At 43.9% G+C, this 17,194-nt stretch overlaps 1 protein-coding gene across 1 annotated transcript in view; it reads left to right on the forward strand.

The window, feature by feature from the left end:
* The window catches only part of COL25A1 (collagen type XXV alpha 1 chain), a 314,902-nt gene that overhangs the window by 228,897 nt on the left and 68,811 nt on the right, over nucleotides 1–17,194 (forward strand). Inside the window, exons 19-22 of the mRNA XM_086962004.1 lie at nucleotides 2,744–2,767; nucleotides 10,210–10,254; nucleotides 12,711–12,755; nucleotides 14,596–14,676. Of these exons, the coding sequence (XP_086818130.1) occupies nucleotides 2,744–2,767; nucleotides 10,210–10,254; nucleotides 12,711–12,755; nucleotides 14,596–14,676 (195 nt within the window). The remainder of the gene's footprint in view (nucleotides 1–2,743; nucleotides 2,768–10,209; nucleotides 10,255–12,710; nucleotides 12,756–14,595; nucleotides 14,677–17,194) is intronic.

Genomic DNA, 17,194 nt, shown 5'->3' on the forward strand with positions numbered 1-17,194 from the left:
GAAAGGTTTCAAAATATTCTTCCAAGTTGTTAAAAGGCTTCACATCTGGCTTCTCGACATTGCCCACTTTATGAAATTTTGCTTGGGACTTTCCCGAACTCACAACCTGCTAAGCTCTCTTAAACACCCTCAGATCTGAGAAAAGAAGCCCCAAAAGCACCCATGACCTCAGAGCATGCATCAAGGATTAACCCATGTAGTAGGCCCAACAGCCCGACCCCAACAGTCTTTAGACTACCCTGACACAGTCAGTTAGTCAAGATGTTGAGTGCTTACAAACCTCAGAGTTAAGTTCTTCCATATTCTACCCAATTCGCAAGTGGTTCTGGGGAGCAGTGGTCCTCACATGGATATCTGAAAAGTGGAAATATGTACGACTTGAGGAAAACTAACACTTCAACCCACAATTGTCACATCAGCCTGTGCCATCTTTTACTTCCAGATTATGTATTTTCTGCTTTGGGAATGTAATATGTAGCTTAGTAACTCTAATATGGTGAGGTAGTGGGTCCCTTGTTTAGAACTATTTTGAAGCCCCAGATCCTACTTCTAGTTGCTTATCCCAGCCCTCGACAAACAAAGGTCCTACTAACAATGGCCCTTACCCCATACTATGTCTCAGAAGTCTTCTGGCCTAGGTTGACACATAAACACAACAGGGCAGGCGGGAAAGTGGGATCCCGAAGTTTGTATTTGGCGCAACATCTACTTCCTCTTCACATGGCAGGTCGTTATCTAAAATGACCCTTCTCATCTTCCCAGGAGAGCAAAGCGGATTCCATTCAATGCAGTCTTCTGAAAAATAATGCTGTTCCAAATTCTCTTCAAATTCTTCATTAAAAACAGTTTTCACAAATTTGATTTCAGATTCTGATGTGGAGCGCACTTCTACAATTGAGACACATTCGAATACCTGCTATGAGCACAGGGATAATACATCTGTTCAATAACCGTGTTACACTTTAGGAGGATGCGGATAGTATGAAGTCTTAGCCTTATCATAAGAAACCTAATTATGTAACATCCCAAGAGGTAGACAACTTATCTATCTTATCCATGCCATAGCTGAAGGATTACCTTACCACCCAGTACCTTTCACCTGCCCTTTCAAAATGTGGCAGGGCAGTCCCATCCTATATTACAGGGCTACAGAGGAAGGCAGAAATGTACAATTTTTAATCATAGTGAACATGCTTGTGTTTTTTTTTTAGCAGATCTCATAGAAAACAGAATCACAGTAAAACATTTATTTAAAAAAGGCCAGTTTTACAGATTGAAAGCACTGCCTTGGTCTGCACGGGGGCACACCTTTAACTGGGTGTGTCTGACGCTGATGGGGTCAGTGTGCCCTATCACAGTGAATGTTCTGTGCCCTGTGCAGACACAAACCTGCCCTTACTCTGGGAAGAGCACATTAGTGAAAAGCATAATGGTTGTCTGAAACCGCCAGTCTGGCTTTCTCCGTGCAGGTGGAAACCCGGCCTGCTTTTTGGGAGGGCAGAAATCCTCTTTCAAAACAGCTGCTCATACCAGCAGCTGCTCCTCCGGTAAACCAGGGGCACGTCACTCCACTGCTCACTGACCAATTAAAAATAGAAAAACAAAATTATAATAATGCAACGTTATTATAATTTTTTTTAACCTTTCTGCCTCAGTTGGTTGGGGGGCGGGGCATGGTTGGGCTGCTCAGAGCTGGAGGAGGAGTGGTAGGCACTTCCTAAGTGTGCTTGACAGTTTGTCCGGCTGTCTTGGTATGGCCATACAGTCATGTGCACTTAGCATGTTCTCCCCTGGGTCTACTGCACAGCCTGGGTGGAGAACATGCACAGCCACCCAGGCCCTGTCTGAGCACCGAATTACGGCACTCAGACCAATCACAACACTGCGGCAAGGCAGCATTTCGGCAGGCTTGGGATTCTGGGAGGCTATGTGCTTCCGGCTGCCGGAGAAGAGGACGGAGGAGAGGCGGCGACCCGCCGTATCCAGGTAAGTGTTTTTTTTTATTTTTTATGCCCCCTCAGTCCCCATTCACCCCCCGCCCCTCACCCTCACCACCTCTATTCATAGCAGCCACTACTGAGTTGCACCCACTCTCCTTCCTTTCAAGAAGCACCCTTTGGGGATACACAGAGAGTGTGGCACCTCTATGTAGTGCACAGTCAGTGTGCCTTCGGGCAAACTCTTTGCATTTTTGCCTGCACCTCTAAAATGGTGCAGGTCAAAGGTAAAGGATTCCCTCACTTGCATGGGACAACACGCCCCTGCAAATAAGGGAACACCTTGATCCCATGGGCGGACATTTAGCATTTGCACAATCTGTTTTAGAGGAAGAGCCTTCAAAGAGCCTCAAGGAGCACAAAAATCAGGTACAAATGCCAATTCTGCTCACACACAATTTCTATAATGCTGCCCCACGTTTCCAAAAACAGATAAAGAAAACTGTGGACAAATAGCAGTGTGAATTCATGACAATAACCACGCAAATGTTTCTGTACTTCAGTGATGTATCCCCATTTTCACCTACAGTAAGTTGTGATGGCAATAATGTATGTGCCATTTAAGGGAAGATAGACAGAACTGTGCTATTTCTTGCAAGTGCCTGAATTCTTAACATCTTCATTGGCATTATAGAGAGTATTTTTTCATAAATGCAACCTGTACAATCTTTTTAATGGAACAGCTACTTAATCAAAAACTCTATTTCTTTTAACCTTATCTCTTCTTTGATATATTTTGCCAACAGAGGATTACCACTCTAACCGTCACGGTAATTCCAGCTGCATGGTTTACGTTGCCGTTCTGTGGTCTGTCACTGTCTTCCTTTCCATGCATGTGTCAGTGTTGTAATGCATCTATTAACTGTATAGCACTTGGCAATATTGCTCCCAGGCAGTCTGCTGTTGATATGGTTGTAGTATCTGGAGATGCAGCTTGAGTGTAAAATATCTAATGTGTGGGGAACTACATAACTTTCCTAAGCCCCCCCCCAATCCCCCCCCCCCCGAGAAGGTTTGTTCCAAAGGACCAAATAAACAACCCTACAAAGTCTGTGTATATGTCTCTCCTAAAGATTCTCACTCAGTAAATAGTGTCTGTGCTAGTGGCGTACATATCAGTGAACGTGGACACTGAAATAGTAGCTCCCTCGCTTGCTTTGTAGGAGAAAGGACCAAGTACTACCGGACGAAAGGATGTGCCCGGTTCGATCCTTTTCAGCACTTGTTGGTCTAGATCTACCCAGAGGCATGAACAAAAATTGTAGTCCTTATTACATATTTATTCACAAATATCAATATCACTCCAGCATTCTTGTATTTTGTAAGTCCTTGACCAAATACCAAATTATGAAATGATTTATTAGCTTGCATAACTGGCAAAATATAGATCACCTAGCCTTTCTGCGTGCTTATCTAAAAAGATAAGGTGCGCTGCTCTCTTGCTGGTGCTATTTGGACTCACTTACTGCCATGTGCACATAACATTTGTTCATATTGTCTAGCATATGTTTTGCACTGGAAGGGTACCTTCCCATTAAACAATACTGTACATATACATCGTTTAGAACATTTCTTACATTGGAACTGCACAGGACAGTGCAGCACATATGCAATGTGGTAAATGTTTGGAGACACTAGGGGCCAGATTTACTAAAGGCTTGTGTTGCCCTTGCACGGCGCAACTTGTTGCAAGGTAACACAATTTCTTAAGTGGGATTTTCTAAGCAATGCAAAGCCATCTTGTGTGGCTCTGCATGGTCTAGCCAATCCAAAGTAACAAACGGCTGCTCATATTGCTGCCTTGCGTTACCTTGCAGCAGTGTGGCTTTCCATGGGTGGTGTATGGGTGTTCTTACACATCCACCCATGGATTTTGATGCATTACCAGATTTGCAAAAAGTTATCAACCCGAGAATGTGTCAACAGGATAAGCCCCACAGACCCAGGAGTAACCAGGAGAAATATCATTATTTCTCTGTGTTACTCCCTTTTTTCTATGTGTGATGCATTTTGCATTACACATAGAAATAGGAAAATGCCTTTTAACCCCTTCACTGCGGCGGCTATTCCGCCGCAGTGCTAAGGGGGTGGGGGGGGGGCGCGCGGCGGTCCCATGCTCGTGACGGAACCGCTCCGTCACGGCACGCGGATGAGCTGTGCTTGTGACGGAACGGTTCCGTCACGGCACGCCCGCGCTTCAGAACGTTAGCGCAGGCGCGGAATTCGCGCCGCGCAGGCGCGGCGAGAGGGCCGTGACGGAACCGTTCCGTCACCAGCACAGCCCACCCGAGGCTCGTGACGGAATGGTTCCGTCACGAGCATGGGAGGGGTTAAGGATTATTTTTGTGCAGGAAGGTGTCACTTCCTGCACAAAAGCAATTCTGCTTGTAGAGCAACAGTGCCTGCGTTGGCGATAGGCAGCATGCAGTGTGCCAGCAAAACTAGGAAGCAGAAATGCGCCACATATCTTTATGGCACATTTCCTTGCTGCGCATCATGACTTTTAGAAAATCTGGGCCTAGAAGATTTCTGCAATTTGATCACTTCTTTGAGTAGGAACTATTTTTTGGTGCGAAGCCGTGTCTACCATTATTAGTAGATAGGGCTTTGCATCAAAAACCATGGGTGGTAGCCTCGGAATTTCCTAGCACCACCCATGGGATGCCCCCTTAATGCGAAGTAGCATAAAGTGCTTTTTTGTTTTGCTTTACGGGGTACATCTCAGTGCACTGGAAAACAAATACTTTATCAACACTTTGTATTGGTTTGTGTCATTTATTCTGACTTTGCACCAGTAGCTTGTGTTGCTAAATCTGCCCCTGTAATTCATAGAGAAATATATTACGATATTCATTTGGCACAACGCCGATTCATGTATTTTCATAATTCCAGCCCTCCTAAAATCTCATCACTGTTCCTTCCACATCTCCACATTCATTTGCAGTGTGAAGGAAGGGGGCTCAGCCTTCCGTGAGTCCTGGCATTACTGAATTGTTCATCAATGCTAATAAACAACCATATAATGCTCATTTGTACCTGTAAACCTATTGATCCAAATGCTCAATTCGTTGTTGTTTTGAATTTCATGCAAAGTCATCGTGAGACACAAGTTACAAAGTTCACATAAAGACACTTTGGGCCGTATTTACAAGGCGGCGTTAAGCTACTCAGAGTGGCTTAGCGCCACTTTGTAAATATGTAGAAGGGCATAGCAACACCAGAATGCCGCTAAAAGTATCTTTCTTGTGGCGCTATCCCCTTGTAAATATATCACTTTGAGTTTGTGTTGTTTGGGAGTTAATCTGCAAATATGTGTTCGACATTTTTGAGGCTTTTCTCAAGAACATACAGAAGGTGATATAGGTATTAGGTCTCCTTTGCATGCCATCTAGCGACCCAGTAGCAGCACCTATGGGAGCACAATCTTGCTTAACTAATGGCAGAGTCTAATTTACTGAACAACAGTCACAATGTCAACCAGTGCCTGCATGGAAAGCTGTGAAACAGGGCCGGACTGGCCATAGCGGGCACCAGGCGCTTCCCCGGTAGGCCACTAGGGTGGGGCCGGTTTTGGGCACCTGGGGGGCCATATTTGTTACCGGAGGTCGGCAATATCGGCCCCCTGTAACAAAATTGGCGAAAACCGGCCCTCGCAAACTGCTCCGCTGCACTCCCACTCACCCCAGGGGGGCGGCTGAGCAGTTTGCCAGGGCCGGTTTCTGTTCCCAGTCCGGCCCTGATGGCAAAAGCACCAATCCCATTCCTTGAACATCTTCCAAGCAAACTCCAGAGGGCTGTATGATTCTTTGAGGGTGAATGGGGGTGTACCGTGAAAGTGACTCAAAAGCCTTTGCTAGAGGGAAGCCAATGATAGCAGCGACAGTAACTGATAACGCAAAAGAACTTCGTGGTTGGTCAAGATACATGTTTTTGTTCAATGGGTGTCATCTATCGTCTTTAGTGTTTTGTTTGGTGTATTTCACACTTGTTACCGTCGTTTTAACACAGCACTTTCGTATTTCCTTTTGATATGGTGTTGTGTATATTACAGTCTATCAAGCCTGGATGTAACCTTGTTGTTTTTTAAATTACTAAAAAGGTGTTTTATGTTGTCTGACATGCAGAAATTAAAAGTTGTGTCATTGATTTCGTCAAACCTGTAATTTGATGTTCAGTTTTAATATAGCACAGTGTGATTGTCCTTTTTAACTTCACCACAGTTGTTTAAATTAAGGGTTGCCAAACTATTGCGCAGGGTTATGTGTTTTAAACCCCAGCAGTGTTACAGTTCCCGCTTCAGGGGACAGTTTACATTTCGAAATTCAGACACCAATGCATCAGCATTGTCAATTGGCAAATTATTTTCCAGTCTTTTGTTCACAGCTAAAGCACAAAAAGAGATAACTGTGCCAGATGCAAGGCTGTAAGAAATAAAAAATTAGAAACACAAAACACACAGCCCCATTTAACTTTAGAGTCCTTATAGAATCTTCTTGAATTCAGGGCCACTAACCAGTTCTGGCTTTGATACTTTATCACACCAATGGTTTCAGTTAGGCTCTGACTCAAAGGATGGAACTGACAAAAACCTTTTGATGCCAGGAAGTGAAAGGCATCCAGTCTATTTAGGTTATCACTTGCTTCTGTGGAACCTTATAACTACTCATAAACTAGCTGATGAGCCCTTTCTTTCAGAAGTCTCCGCTACACTCAGTGGACACAGCATGATCTAAAAAAAGGTGAGGGGATGCTTCTTGGCACATGGCCTAAGAAAATGACTTCCATTTTCAGCACCAGACCAGAGGCCACATTAGCTTTTTGTTGTGAGTGCTAATGGTATCAATGTCAGGCCACATCACACCACTAATGGCTTGGCTGTGCCATTGACCTAAAATCGTGTCATTGGTGATGTGGAAATGCAGTTGTTACATAGTCTTTTATTATTCCACATGTTCACTTGCATGAAATAATAGCACCAATCTGTGCCTATTGTCTGTATTAAAGACATGCATTTATGTAGCAATGCAAGAGTTCATGTGACATAAATACAATTCAGACCAGGAGCACAGGCTTTGCCATTGCTTGTTCAGTTGTCATGGAAGAGATTTACTTGGAAACATGAAGTCTCTCATAAAAATTAAATATTGGAATTTTATGAATTCTTCCACTAAAATGTTAGGTGAAACTACAATGCTTTTAACGTTATAGTTTGGTGAGCTTGTCTCAGTTTTCTACTATCATCAAAATTGGGCACAGAGCAGCAGTTTCAGGCCTTATTGCTGTGTTATAGCTCAGTGGATTAACATGCCCACTTCTGACACCTGAAGTCAACCTGAGGTCAACCTGCAGGTCTTAGTCCTGTCTCAGGCGCCTTAGATCTTCACTCCTTTTAGGAAAGTGAATCGAGTACTAACGCTCGAGTGGATGCATTGTTGCCGCTAGGACATGCCGCGATCTAGGCATAATAGACACCGTACCATCCCTGGTAGCTTTCAAGGACCTTACCACAGACTCTGCACTTAAATTGCTCACACAGTGCAAATCGGGTTCTCCCTTAGACCCGGTCCCCCCTAAGGTTATGAGTGGCCTAGCTCCCCTTTTGATAGAGCCACTCATTTCAATCTGGAACGCCTCACTACATCTGGGCCAATTTCCTACTGCCTGGAAGAAAGCCATGTTAGTTCCCATCTTAAAGAAGAGGGATGCGGACCCTACGCAATTTGGAAATTACCGCCCCATCTCCCTCCTCCCTAAACCAGCGAAGGTCTTAGAAAAGGCCGTACAACTTCAGCTCGCGGACTATCTGGAGACCAATTCTTTACTTCATGATTCCCAATCAGGTTTCCGCACTGGTTTTAGTACGGAAACAGCTCTTTTGGAAGTCTCTGAGACCATTCGAGAGTGTGTGGATAGGGGAGAGGAGGCCATGCTGGTCCTCCTCGACCTATCCGCCGCTTTCGATACGGTGTCCCATAGGATACTTTTAGATCGATTGGAGCAGACTGGACTGGGCGGTTCCGCTCTGTCGTGGATTAGCTCCTTTCTTCAAGGACGAACGCAGAAGGTTCTTCTTAGACCTTTTTAATCTGAGTGTAAGCCCCTTGTCTGTGGAGTTCCGCAGGGCTCCGCTTTGAGCCCATTGTTTTTTAATGTTAACCTGGCCCCTCTGGCTAAAGTGGTCGAGTCGTGTGGGGTCAGAGTGATCTCTTATGCTGATGATACACAGCTAATGTTTTCCTTTAGAGATCACTCTGACTCCAGCCTCGCCAGTTTCCACCACTGTCTGGGCGAAGTATGCTCCTGGATGGCTTCTAACCATCTTCGACTCAACACCGATAAGACGGAGGTCTTGTTTTTTAATCAAAAAATTACTATACCTTCTACCTTGTGGTGGCCGACTGTACTTAATCCCCCCCCATTCCTGTTCACACGGCTCGCAATCTGGGCTTTCAGTTTGACGATGCTCTCTCGTGTAGTCCCCAAATAAATAAGGTTACTGCAGCCTGTTTTGGGAAACTGCGGATGATGAGAAAGATCTTTCCTTTTATGCCTTTGGATGCTCGCAGAACGGTCACACATGCCTTAATTATATCACATTTGGATTATGCCAACAGCCTCTACGCCGGGGCCCCCCAATACCAAATTGAACGCTTACAGATCGTTCAGAACGCGGCGGCGAGGCTGATTGGCAATATCCCTTACCAGCACTCGGTTGCATCTTATCGCAAAGAGCTTCACTGGCTCCCAATCGCCAGCCGCATCAAGTTCAAGATGCTAACTCTTGCCTTTCGGGCCCTTAATGGGTCAGGACCGGACTACCTACGAAAGAGACTAGTACTATCCCACTCAGTCAGATCCTTGCGGTCCAACAATCTACGTCTCATTGTTGTCCCCCGGTTCCGTCGCTCCAGAATGGGCGGCAGAGCTTTTGCAGTCATGACGGCCTAACTATGGAATAGCCTCCCCTTAGATCTCAGATTTGCTCCCTCTGAAGCACTCTTTCGTAGTCGTCTAAAGACTTGGCTATTTTCATCTGCATAGGTACAACTCCCTTTTCTTGCTCACAGTCTTCAGCGCCGGGACACCCCCGTTGGGGGTAGCCGCATTCTTTACAAGCTTCATAAATAAATAAATAGCCGAATATAATGAAGCTATCAAGCGACTGCTGACATTTGTGGGATCTGTGAATATTGGACACAGATATCGCCATCCAAATTGGAATAACAGAACTAGGAAGTAACATATCCTGACTTCTTTATAAATCTACTTACGACTCCAAGATCGTCCCTAAACAGAAACCCACTGCGGATTGGAATTATCACCGCAAAATAAATACGTCCGCATCATCACAGAAAGAGCCTTGAGAAAGTCGTGGGTTACATTCCCAATGCGACGAAACACGTGTTGGCTGTGAAAGTCCAAGAATAAACTTCATAAGAAACGACTGGACCCTATGAACAAGATTCATTTCTGAATGCAATACTGATGAATGTATAACTCGGCAACGTTGTAAAAATACTTGATATCTTAAGTGTGCTAGGGAGTTCTTTTGCGAGTACTAATGTGCTTTGAGATCTGAGCGTTGAACCCCTATAAAACCCCTATAAAAGAAACAAGTCATTATCCTCTATTAGTGACAGGATATTTGCCAAGATAATGGCTAGATGGCATTGAGGAATATGTCCAATTATTAAACTCAAGTACCAAGCGTCACAGCTTATACAAAAACATCAATATGTGAAGTATATCCCTCAAATCTATGCAGAGCATAACAAACAAATGAAGAAACCATGTTCAGACAACACTGAGGGAGCTTCATTGATTTCTAAGGATTTACCCCAAAATCTAAAACGTCATTATTACAGCAGCCTCTTTTCAATCTCTCTCATTCTATTGTTTCCCAACTCCAAATCAGAAACTGTGTGAGTTAGCAAGGGGGCAGCACAATCCCAGCCACAAATACACAATCACTGCAACCAAACTGAGATTTGAGGATGATTCTTTCATCTCCCGCTTTCATAGACAGAGATAGAGGGTGGGCCGCACTACAAAACAACTCTAGGTTTTCTATTATTGACCCATCGTGCATTTGTTCTGCATGTCTTCTTTCAAACTGAAAATCTCCATCTACCTTCCAATTGTAACAATCACCCAACATGAAGGGAGACTTCTTAAGGATGTTACTAACAACTTGACCTTTTTTTATCAACAGGGACCTTCGGGGCCTCCAGGTCCTCCAGGACCACAGGGGATAAAGGTTTGTTGACTCTTTTAACTTGGCACTCAGCCTCAAACATGCCTTTTCAGTGTTATAGACTTTGTTAGCAGAATAAGGAGACATCAAACACATATTGCGAAAGATGCTATGGTAGTGCATGCAGTTTTCTAAAAATCAGTTACAATGAAACTGTTCAGTTTTGAACAAGTTACAAAAATTGTGTGTCACGTTGTCCAGTGCTTTGTGCTTGAGTCTAAAATACATTTTAATATCAAATTCAAATGATTCTTCACACATTCTAGAGACGTGTTGCACTCCATCAGTTTACTTATATTAGCTGCCCAAGTTCCAAGGGAAAAATAGCACGGATGCTATTTCACAAAACCAATTTTCCAACTTAAAGCAAACATTGCACTAGAGATGTATGTGACCCAGACGTATTATTAAAATAATAAATTCAGGAGAGCTCCAACCTAGTGGCTAAAAGGCATATCTATCAGAAAGTTTAAAGTCAAGGTTTGTGGGAGGTATTGATCTTCAAGAAGTTTCCAAGGAGACCAAAGTAAATAGATAGCAATCAGGAAGACCTTTGTAGGCAATCTTGTGCACCAGGTTCTTTCAGATTCAGAATGATGGTACATACCCATCTGATGGTCCTGGGGAGTATTGCGCTCAAATTGAGATTCCGCAAAGTATAATTGTCTGTGTTATGGATTTTATAGGTTGGTAGCAATTTGGTGACTTTAATAAAATGGCAGAACGTGCAATAGATCTATAGATCTTTATCTCATGGTAACCTGCTTGGTCTCACCATCTTTCCCCCTAATTGCAAAGGCACTCAAACTATATAGCTGAAAATAATATTCATAAAAGGAAAGCACAGCAGTTTGAAAATGTTCTGTGTCTGTAGAATGTATATGGTCTTTATGTCAATCACGGGATTAGACAATGGCTTTTTAAATTTTATTTGGCAACTTTCGCTGGGTTTTCCAAGGTGATGGACAAGAAGACATTGTTCATTTAAATCTATGTGTGATCCTTTGTTTCATCACAAATGTAGGTTGGTCAAAATGTCTAGACATGGGCGATTGAGATCTATTGGAACCTTTAAATTATGCTTAGGCGCACAAAATAATTTTACCCTTGAGTGCAATGATAGCAAACATTTGAAGATTTTGTTTTTGAGAGTCCAGAGTTCTTATTTTTAGAAGCAGGAGTAGGAAAGGAGTCTTTACAGTGGTAGGTGGCCAATAAATAAGGCTTTGAACACCCAACAACCCATAAGATTGTGGTTGTTCACAAATATTTTGCAGAACTTTTCCTATTCTGGGAACATATGTAAACTACCCCAGCAACCAAGCAAATGACGGATTTTCATCTCGTATCATTTCAGGGTTCTTTACAAACGTTATTGTGCAAATGGTAAGTATTGTCATTTAAAAAAATAAATGAGGCATTTTAGGACTCAGACACTTTTCTTTGAAGAATTAAAATCTTTCATCTTAGCCACCGACTTTAGGACAGCGGTCCAAGCTTGACTTCGCTCCTGCCTCGACAGAAGGAAAGCTCTTCTAGAAGGTCTTCTCAAATCCTCACCAATAGCTTTCAAATCTGTTTGCTTGGCCTCTGAGGCAAACAAATCCCGCATTATTACAACACCCTAAAACAATTGCACTGCCTACCATTAGAGGTACATATTAACCTCAAACGAGCGTGAATTACCAATAAGGCTTCCAACTTCTGACTTTTTTTCTACTTGAAGGACAAATGGCAAACCACAGGAGATGAAAGAATGACCCAAAGTTAATCTCACCTCCTACTTGGAATTCCAAAAATAAAAAAAGTAAAACCTTAAAGCAGGCTTTCTCTTACCTAGCCTCCAGACAGGTAACTAGATACCGGACACCTTTAGGCTGAACCCAAATTACCCATCATTCCGAAAAAAACACTGAACACTGAATACTCCCCAGTTAGATATGCATCTTACAGATTGAAGGATGCTACTCCCATCTCTCCCCTCACCCACATGTTGCACTCAATCCCCAAAGACTACTGCTGGAGTCAAACCCTCCTTTCTTCATGAGTTCCAACCCCTGCAGTCACCCATTTTACACTATTGACTGTCTCCACCGCTGGAACAAATCTTCCATTATGTGCTACATGTTAAGCTATTCTAATATACCAATTGTATGATGTATGTAACCTTCTACACTGCCCTTGTGACTTGGTCTTCGCACTCAAATAAATAGATAAATTAATAATACATTGCCATGCAAAGTCAGTATTTTGAAACTGTTATTCAAGTACCTTGATACCTGAGTATACATTCTATGTTTTTTGTTTCACAATGTTGAGTAATGTGTTCTTTACCTTAAGGCAACATCCACATTTTGTCTGGTCTACAGTAGTCATCATGGCACTCTGACCCATAACACATTCTATATAAAAAAAAAATACCTTGCCTCCTGCTATAATGCTGTGGTCTTTCATTGCAGGGCGAGTCAGGATCTTTAGGACCTCCAGGAATTGATGGCGAGCAGGTAAATCACAATGGAATACTGTGCAGGAGTATTAAAGCTCTGAGCATTATAGCAGATTTATTCGATTTCCTATAGGTATGTCTTTCCCAGAGAGTGGCTATGTGCAGGGCCGGACTGAGAACCCAAAGTAGCCCGGGCAATTTTGTCAGGTTAGCCCCCAGTGGGGGCGCAAGTGTGCATTGCTGCTTTTGTTATTGGGCGCCGATATTGCAGCACCGCTGCAAAACCTACCCCCAGTAACAAAACCAGCCCCCACAGCTGAAACCCCCCCCCAACCTTCCAGCCTAGAGGGAAAACACTGGATGCCCGCTACAGCCCGTCCGGCCCTGGCTATGTGTTTATATCTGCATAGCGCAATCGTACTATCAGCGTCCCGTTATATTTGAATCTGCTTCATTACTAAGTTCTATGTCATTACATGAGAATTATTATCAAGTTTCATATTGCTCATTTTGGCCACGATCTTGAGAGGTGTCCCTATGCGAGATATTGCTCCAGCTGATCATGGGCTTGATGTTCCACACCCACATTTACTGGAAAATCCAACTTTTAAAATTCCTGAAGGATCAGCAGGTTGCTGTGCAATGCAACCACAGTCCGAACTCCTTTTATGGCACATGGCGGAGCAGATAGCAGCGGTGGCTTCTCCGCAAAGACGGGGGAGCATTGCTCCACTGCTTTAGAGGCAGCTGCTGAAAAATCTAACAATATTTTATTACCATTTTATTTTTCAGCTGCTGGCTAAGCCAATGAGTGTAGCGAGGGGTGGAGCCCTGCAGGGAGGGAGGAAGGAATGAAGTGCTATTTGCTCTTCTAAGTGCTCATGTCTGTTTGGCCGGCCGTCTTAGGCTGGCCAAACAGACATGCGCACTTAGGTTTCTCTAACCCGGCTGTATTCTACAGTCGGGTGGAAAAAGGCACATACTCCCTGTCCCTGAGCAGAGTGTCAAACAAGCCAGCTCAGGCCAATCCAGGCACTGCTCTTACAGTATGAGAGCAGCGGCTAGATTGGATGGGGATTCCGTCCCAGGGACTGTCGGGAGCAGTAGGAGAACAGAGGAGCACTGGAGCGCTAGGTGTCTCAAGATGAGGTAATTTATTCTTAATATTTGTTTTAATTCAACCCTCCCCCGCCGCTGCTGCTGCCCTGCCACCCCACCACTCCATACTAGCGGCAGCCGCAACTTAAAAATACTGTTCTGCCATGCTAGTTCCAAACCTGCCTCCTTATAAACGATTTTCACTGTGCAAGGACAAGGGCGTGGCCTTGAAGGAGGCAGGGTTTAGTGGCTAACACAGCTGAGGCACTTTAAAATCACAGCCTCCCCCTTCCAACACCCAAAAACAGCTTTTGAGGCAGCTGCCGATAACCTGGGAGGTTTCACCCCCTGTAATAGCCATCGGCTGCACAGAGCCTTCAGACAGTAAAGTCGACACCTACTGTCTGCAGGGGTTTTCAGCTCATTGTATGCACACCGTGTGATGCTGGCTCCTCACCGGGTGGCCATGTGATGGAAAGGGTATCTTGTTAAGCACGGTGGCACCCTGTGAATTTGAAGGTCTGCAGCCCACAGGCTGACATGCTCTAGGACACCATCATGACCCCACTCCAACTACACCTTGCCCAACTAATGCCACCCTTCCGTCATTTGCCACCTGGCACAGAAAGCGGTAAATGTAAGCATTACGCCTGTATTGTTTGCACCCTGCCAGGTCTGTGCAACTCGCCGGCGCTCTAGCATGTCAACAGGTCTTCAGCCATTATTCCATATTTCAAAGCGTGCAATTTGTGATGACTTCCGATGTTCAATAGCTGCTAAAATAATATCTCATTTTGCAGGGTCCAAAAGGTTCGAAGGGTGACACTGGCGAATCTGGCACACCTGGAGAAAAAGGGGGGATTGGGCTTCCAGGATTACCGGTAAGTTTGGAAAGTTGTAATAATTGCAACAATAGCAGTTTTGAGAAATATAGCACTGAAAACAGCTTTCCTGCCTGCCAATGATCAAGCTATATTACAAACATTTTAGGTCACATATGAAAACATTTATTTCTGGTCCAGTCTTACCAAACTGTTGTCACAGGTCTTTTACTCAATGGCCAAAATTGACATGTTATGGTATAGGTAAAGCTTGGTGTAATGATGCAGAACTGTGTTCGTGGAAGTGCCAGTGGATCAACCATACACATATAAGGAAGACTATGGGAGAATTGCCTACATGATGCTCCCCTTAATTGTGGAAGCCTTTGTCACTGGTGCAAAAACGTAAGGGACATTTAGTTGATGCCTTCACCGTGTCTGGTTGAAAAATAAATCAAGCATCTAAAAAAGTAAGTTTTTTTCCAAGCTTTAGCTTGAAAACTATATAACGAATGCACACAAATTTAAAGATTAACAGTTATCAAACAATAACAGTCAGTTATAACTTTCGAAGGGAAAAAAGATTGAGAAACGTTGTTACTCCTAATCGTGACAGTACACAACCCATGTTACAGTCTCTCAGGATAAGAATTTTAATATTAATATAACATATTCCAAGATAAAGTATGTATTTTGTACATTTTGTCCAAATCCGAGAAAGCTAAGGTTTGAAAAGCCAGATATCTACTCCCTAATGGTTACTCATACATATGTAAATATCTGACTTTTATGGGATTCATAATGGATTCTAGGAGCACAATTGGAAATCTATGAAGAAAGTGCCAAAGGTGCACCCATCCGTGACCAGAACGCGGCCACAGCCAGTCCCCCTGGTCCGATGATTAACGAGGGTATCACATACACTCCAGATGAGATTTTAAGGGTAGAAAGTTTAAATAAAAACGGGCCAGAAGAGTATGAGAACCTTCCTAAAGTGTTAAAGAAAGAAGTACAAAGACATACTTAATAGGTCTCATTAATCAGCTTTCCATATATAAAACAGAATAGAAATAGAAGAGATAATCCTTGATCACTCTCTGGACATTCTTTTTGTGAAGGAAGCTTGGCTTGCTGAGACTTCTAAAGGTGAAGGGGTGGCTAGTGACTGCTGTCCGGGAAGAATTCAAGATCTAGCAAGCCGGTAAAACATGCACACGAGCGGAAGGTGAAGCGATTATATATTATCAGTCTATTAAACCAGGAGAAATAAAACTCTGCCATACTGACATAGATGAGCAATTAGTGGCAAATCTCACCTTTTCACTTACTACGTCAATAAATGCTGTAGTAGTTGGTAGATCTCGGGTAATAGTAAAGACATTGGGATCCAATTAAACCAACTAATAGCCCCAATAGTGCTAAATTAATCTAAACTGCTAATTCTGGGAGACTTTAACAACAACTTGGATCTACCTTATTCAGGGGAGAAGCCCCACTACTTATGTGCTTGTTGGGCCCAGAGCACTAGTTAAATCCCCTATGTGTTATTATTTTTCTGTTTTGCAGTTTTATTCAGGGCAAACCCGAATCAAAGGTTTTGGAGTGTTTTACATGAGAACCAGTTACGTTACGCACGGACACATTCATTTTTGATAGGCATGGGAAGATTAAGTAATTTTCTCAGAATCACAGGATTGTGAGCCGACACCGAGACTCGAAACTAAGGAGGTCTTCAATATAGTAAAGGATTTTTGAGGCTCAGCATGCTGCAAGACAACACCAGCTAGTAAAGAAATGTGCTCTGCACCATCGCAACATTTCATGAGTAAAATCAGGGATAACTATGCCTCTTCAACATTAGCCAGCTGATATGGTGTCCATCCAAATAACGATGTTCATGATCTCCCAAGCACATTCCATCTAACCAGGTAGTATCTAAAAAGGAAGTAGTAAATGTGGATATTTAGGGGCAGATTTGGATCGCGGACGGACCTGCGTCCGTTCGCGACCCCCGAGGTGAAGGGAACGTCCGCAGGGGCTGCGGCTTTCCCTCCAGTGCAATTAGGGTGTGACCGTCACCCTGGCAGCTGCAAGGGGATCTCTTGGGGGTCCATGGGACCCCCTCCCCCCTCCAGTGGGCTGCCATCAGGGGTCTCACTGTAAGTGCGCCTCCTGAGAGCTTCTTTGTCTCTGCACCCGCATTTGTAATACGGCACGGGTGCGGAGGCATAGGAATTTCCTCATTTGCACGAAGCCGCACCCCCATGCAAATGGTGAAATGCCCTCTGAAGATAGCGCTGCGCTTTATGTGCCCCAGCGATATTGGTATTCCAAAAGGTAATGCAAAAGCATATCTGCAACCCCTTCTGTAACACCAAAGTGCAGCGGGGGCGCGCAAAGCAGGTACAAACACCCGTTGTATGCCCGGGTCACTTGTATAATACAGCCCCTGGTCGACCACTTTTTTTTATCCAAATGTTTACTTTGTTCATAGGTTGTTGTGCTACATCGCTGGCACATGCTTTTTCAACAATGCGCATGACGGGACGGGAAGACTGAAGCAAGGTGACTTGAATAA

The sequence above is a fragment of the Lissotriton vulgaris genome, chromosome 3_1 (assembly GCF_964263255.1).
Source record: "Lissotriton vulgaris chromosome 3_1, aLisVul1.2, whole genome shotgun sequence".
Classification (NCBI taxonomy): Eukaryota; Metazoa; Chordata; class Amphibia; order Caudata; family Salamandridae; genus Lissotriton; species Lissotriton vulgaris.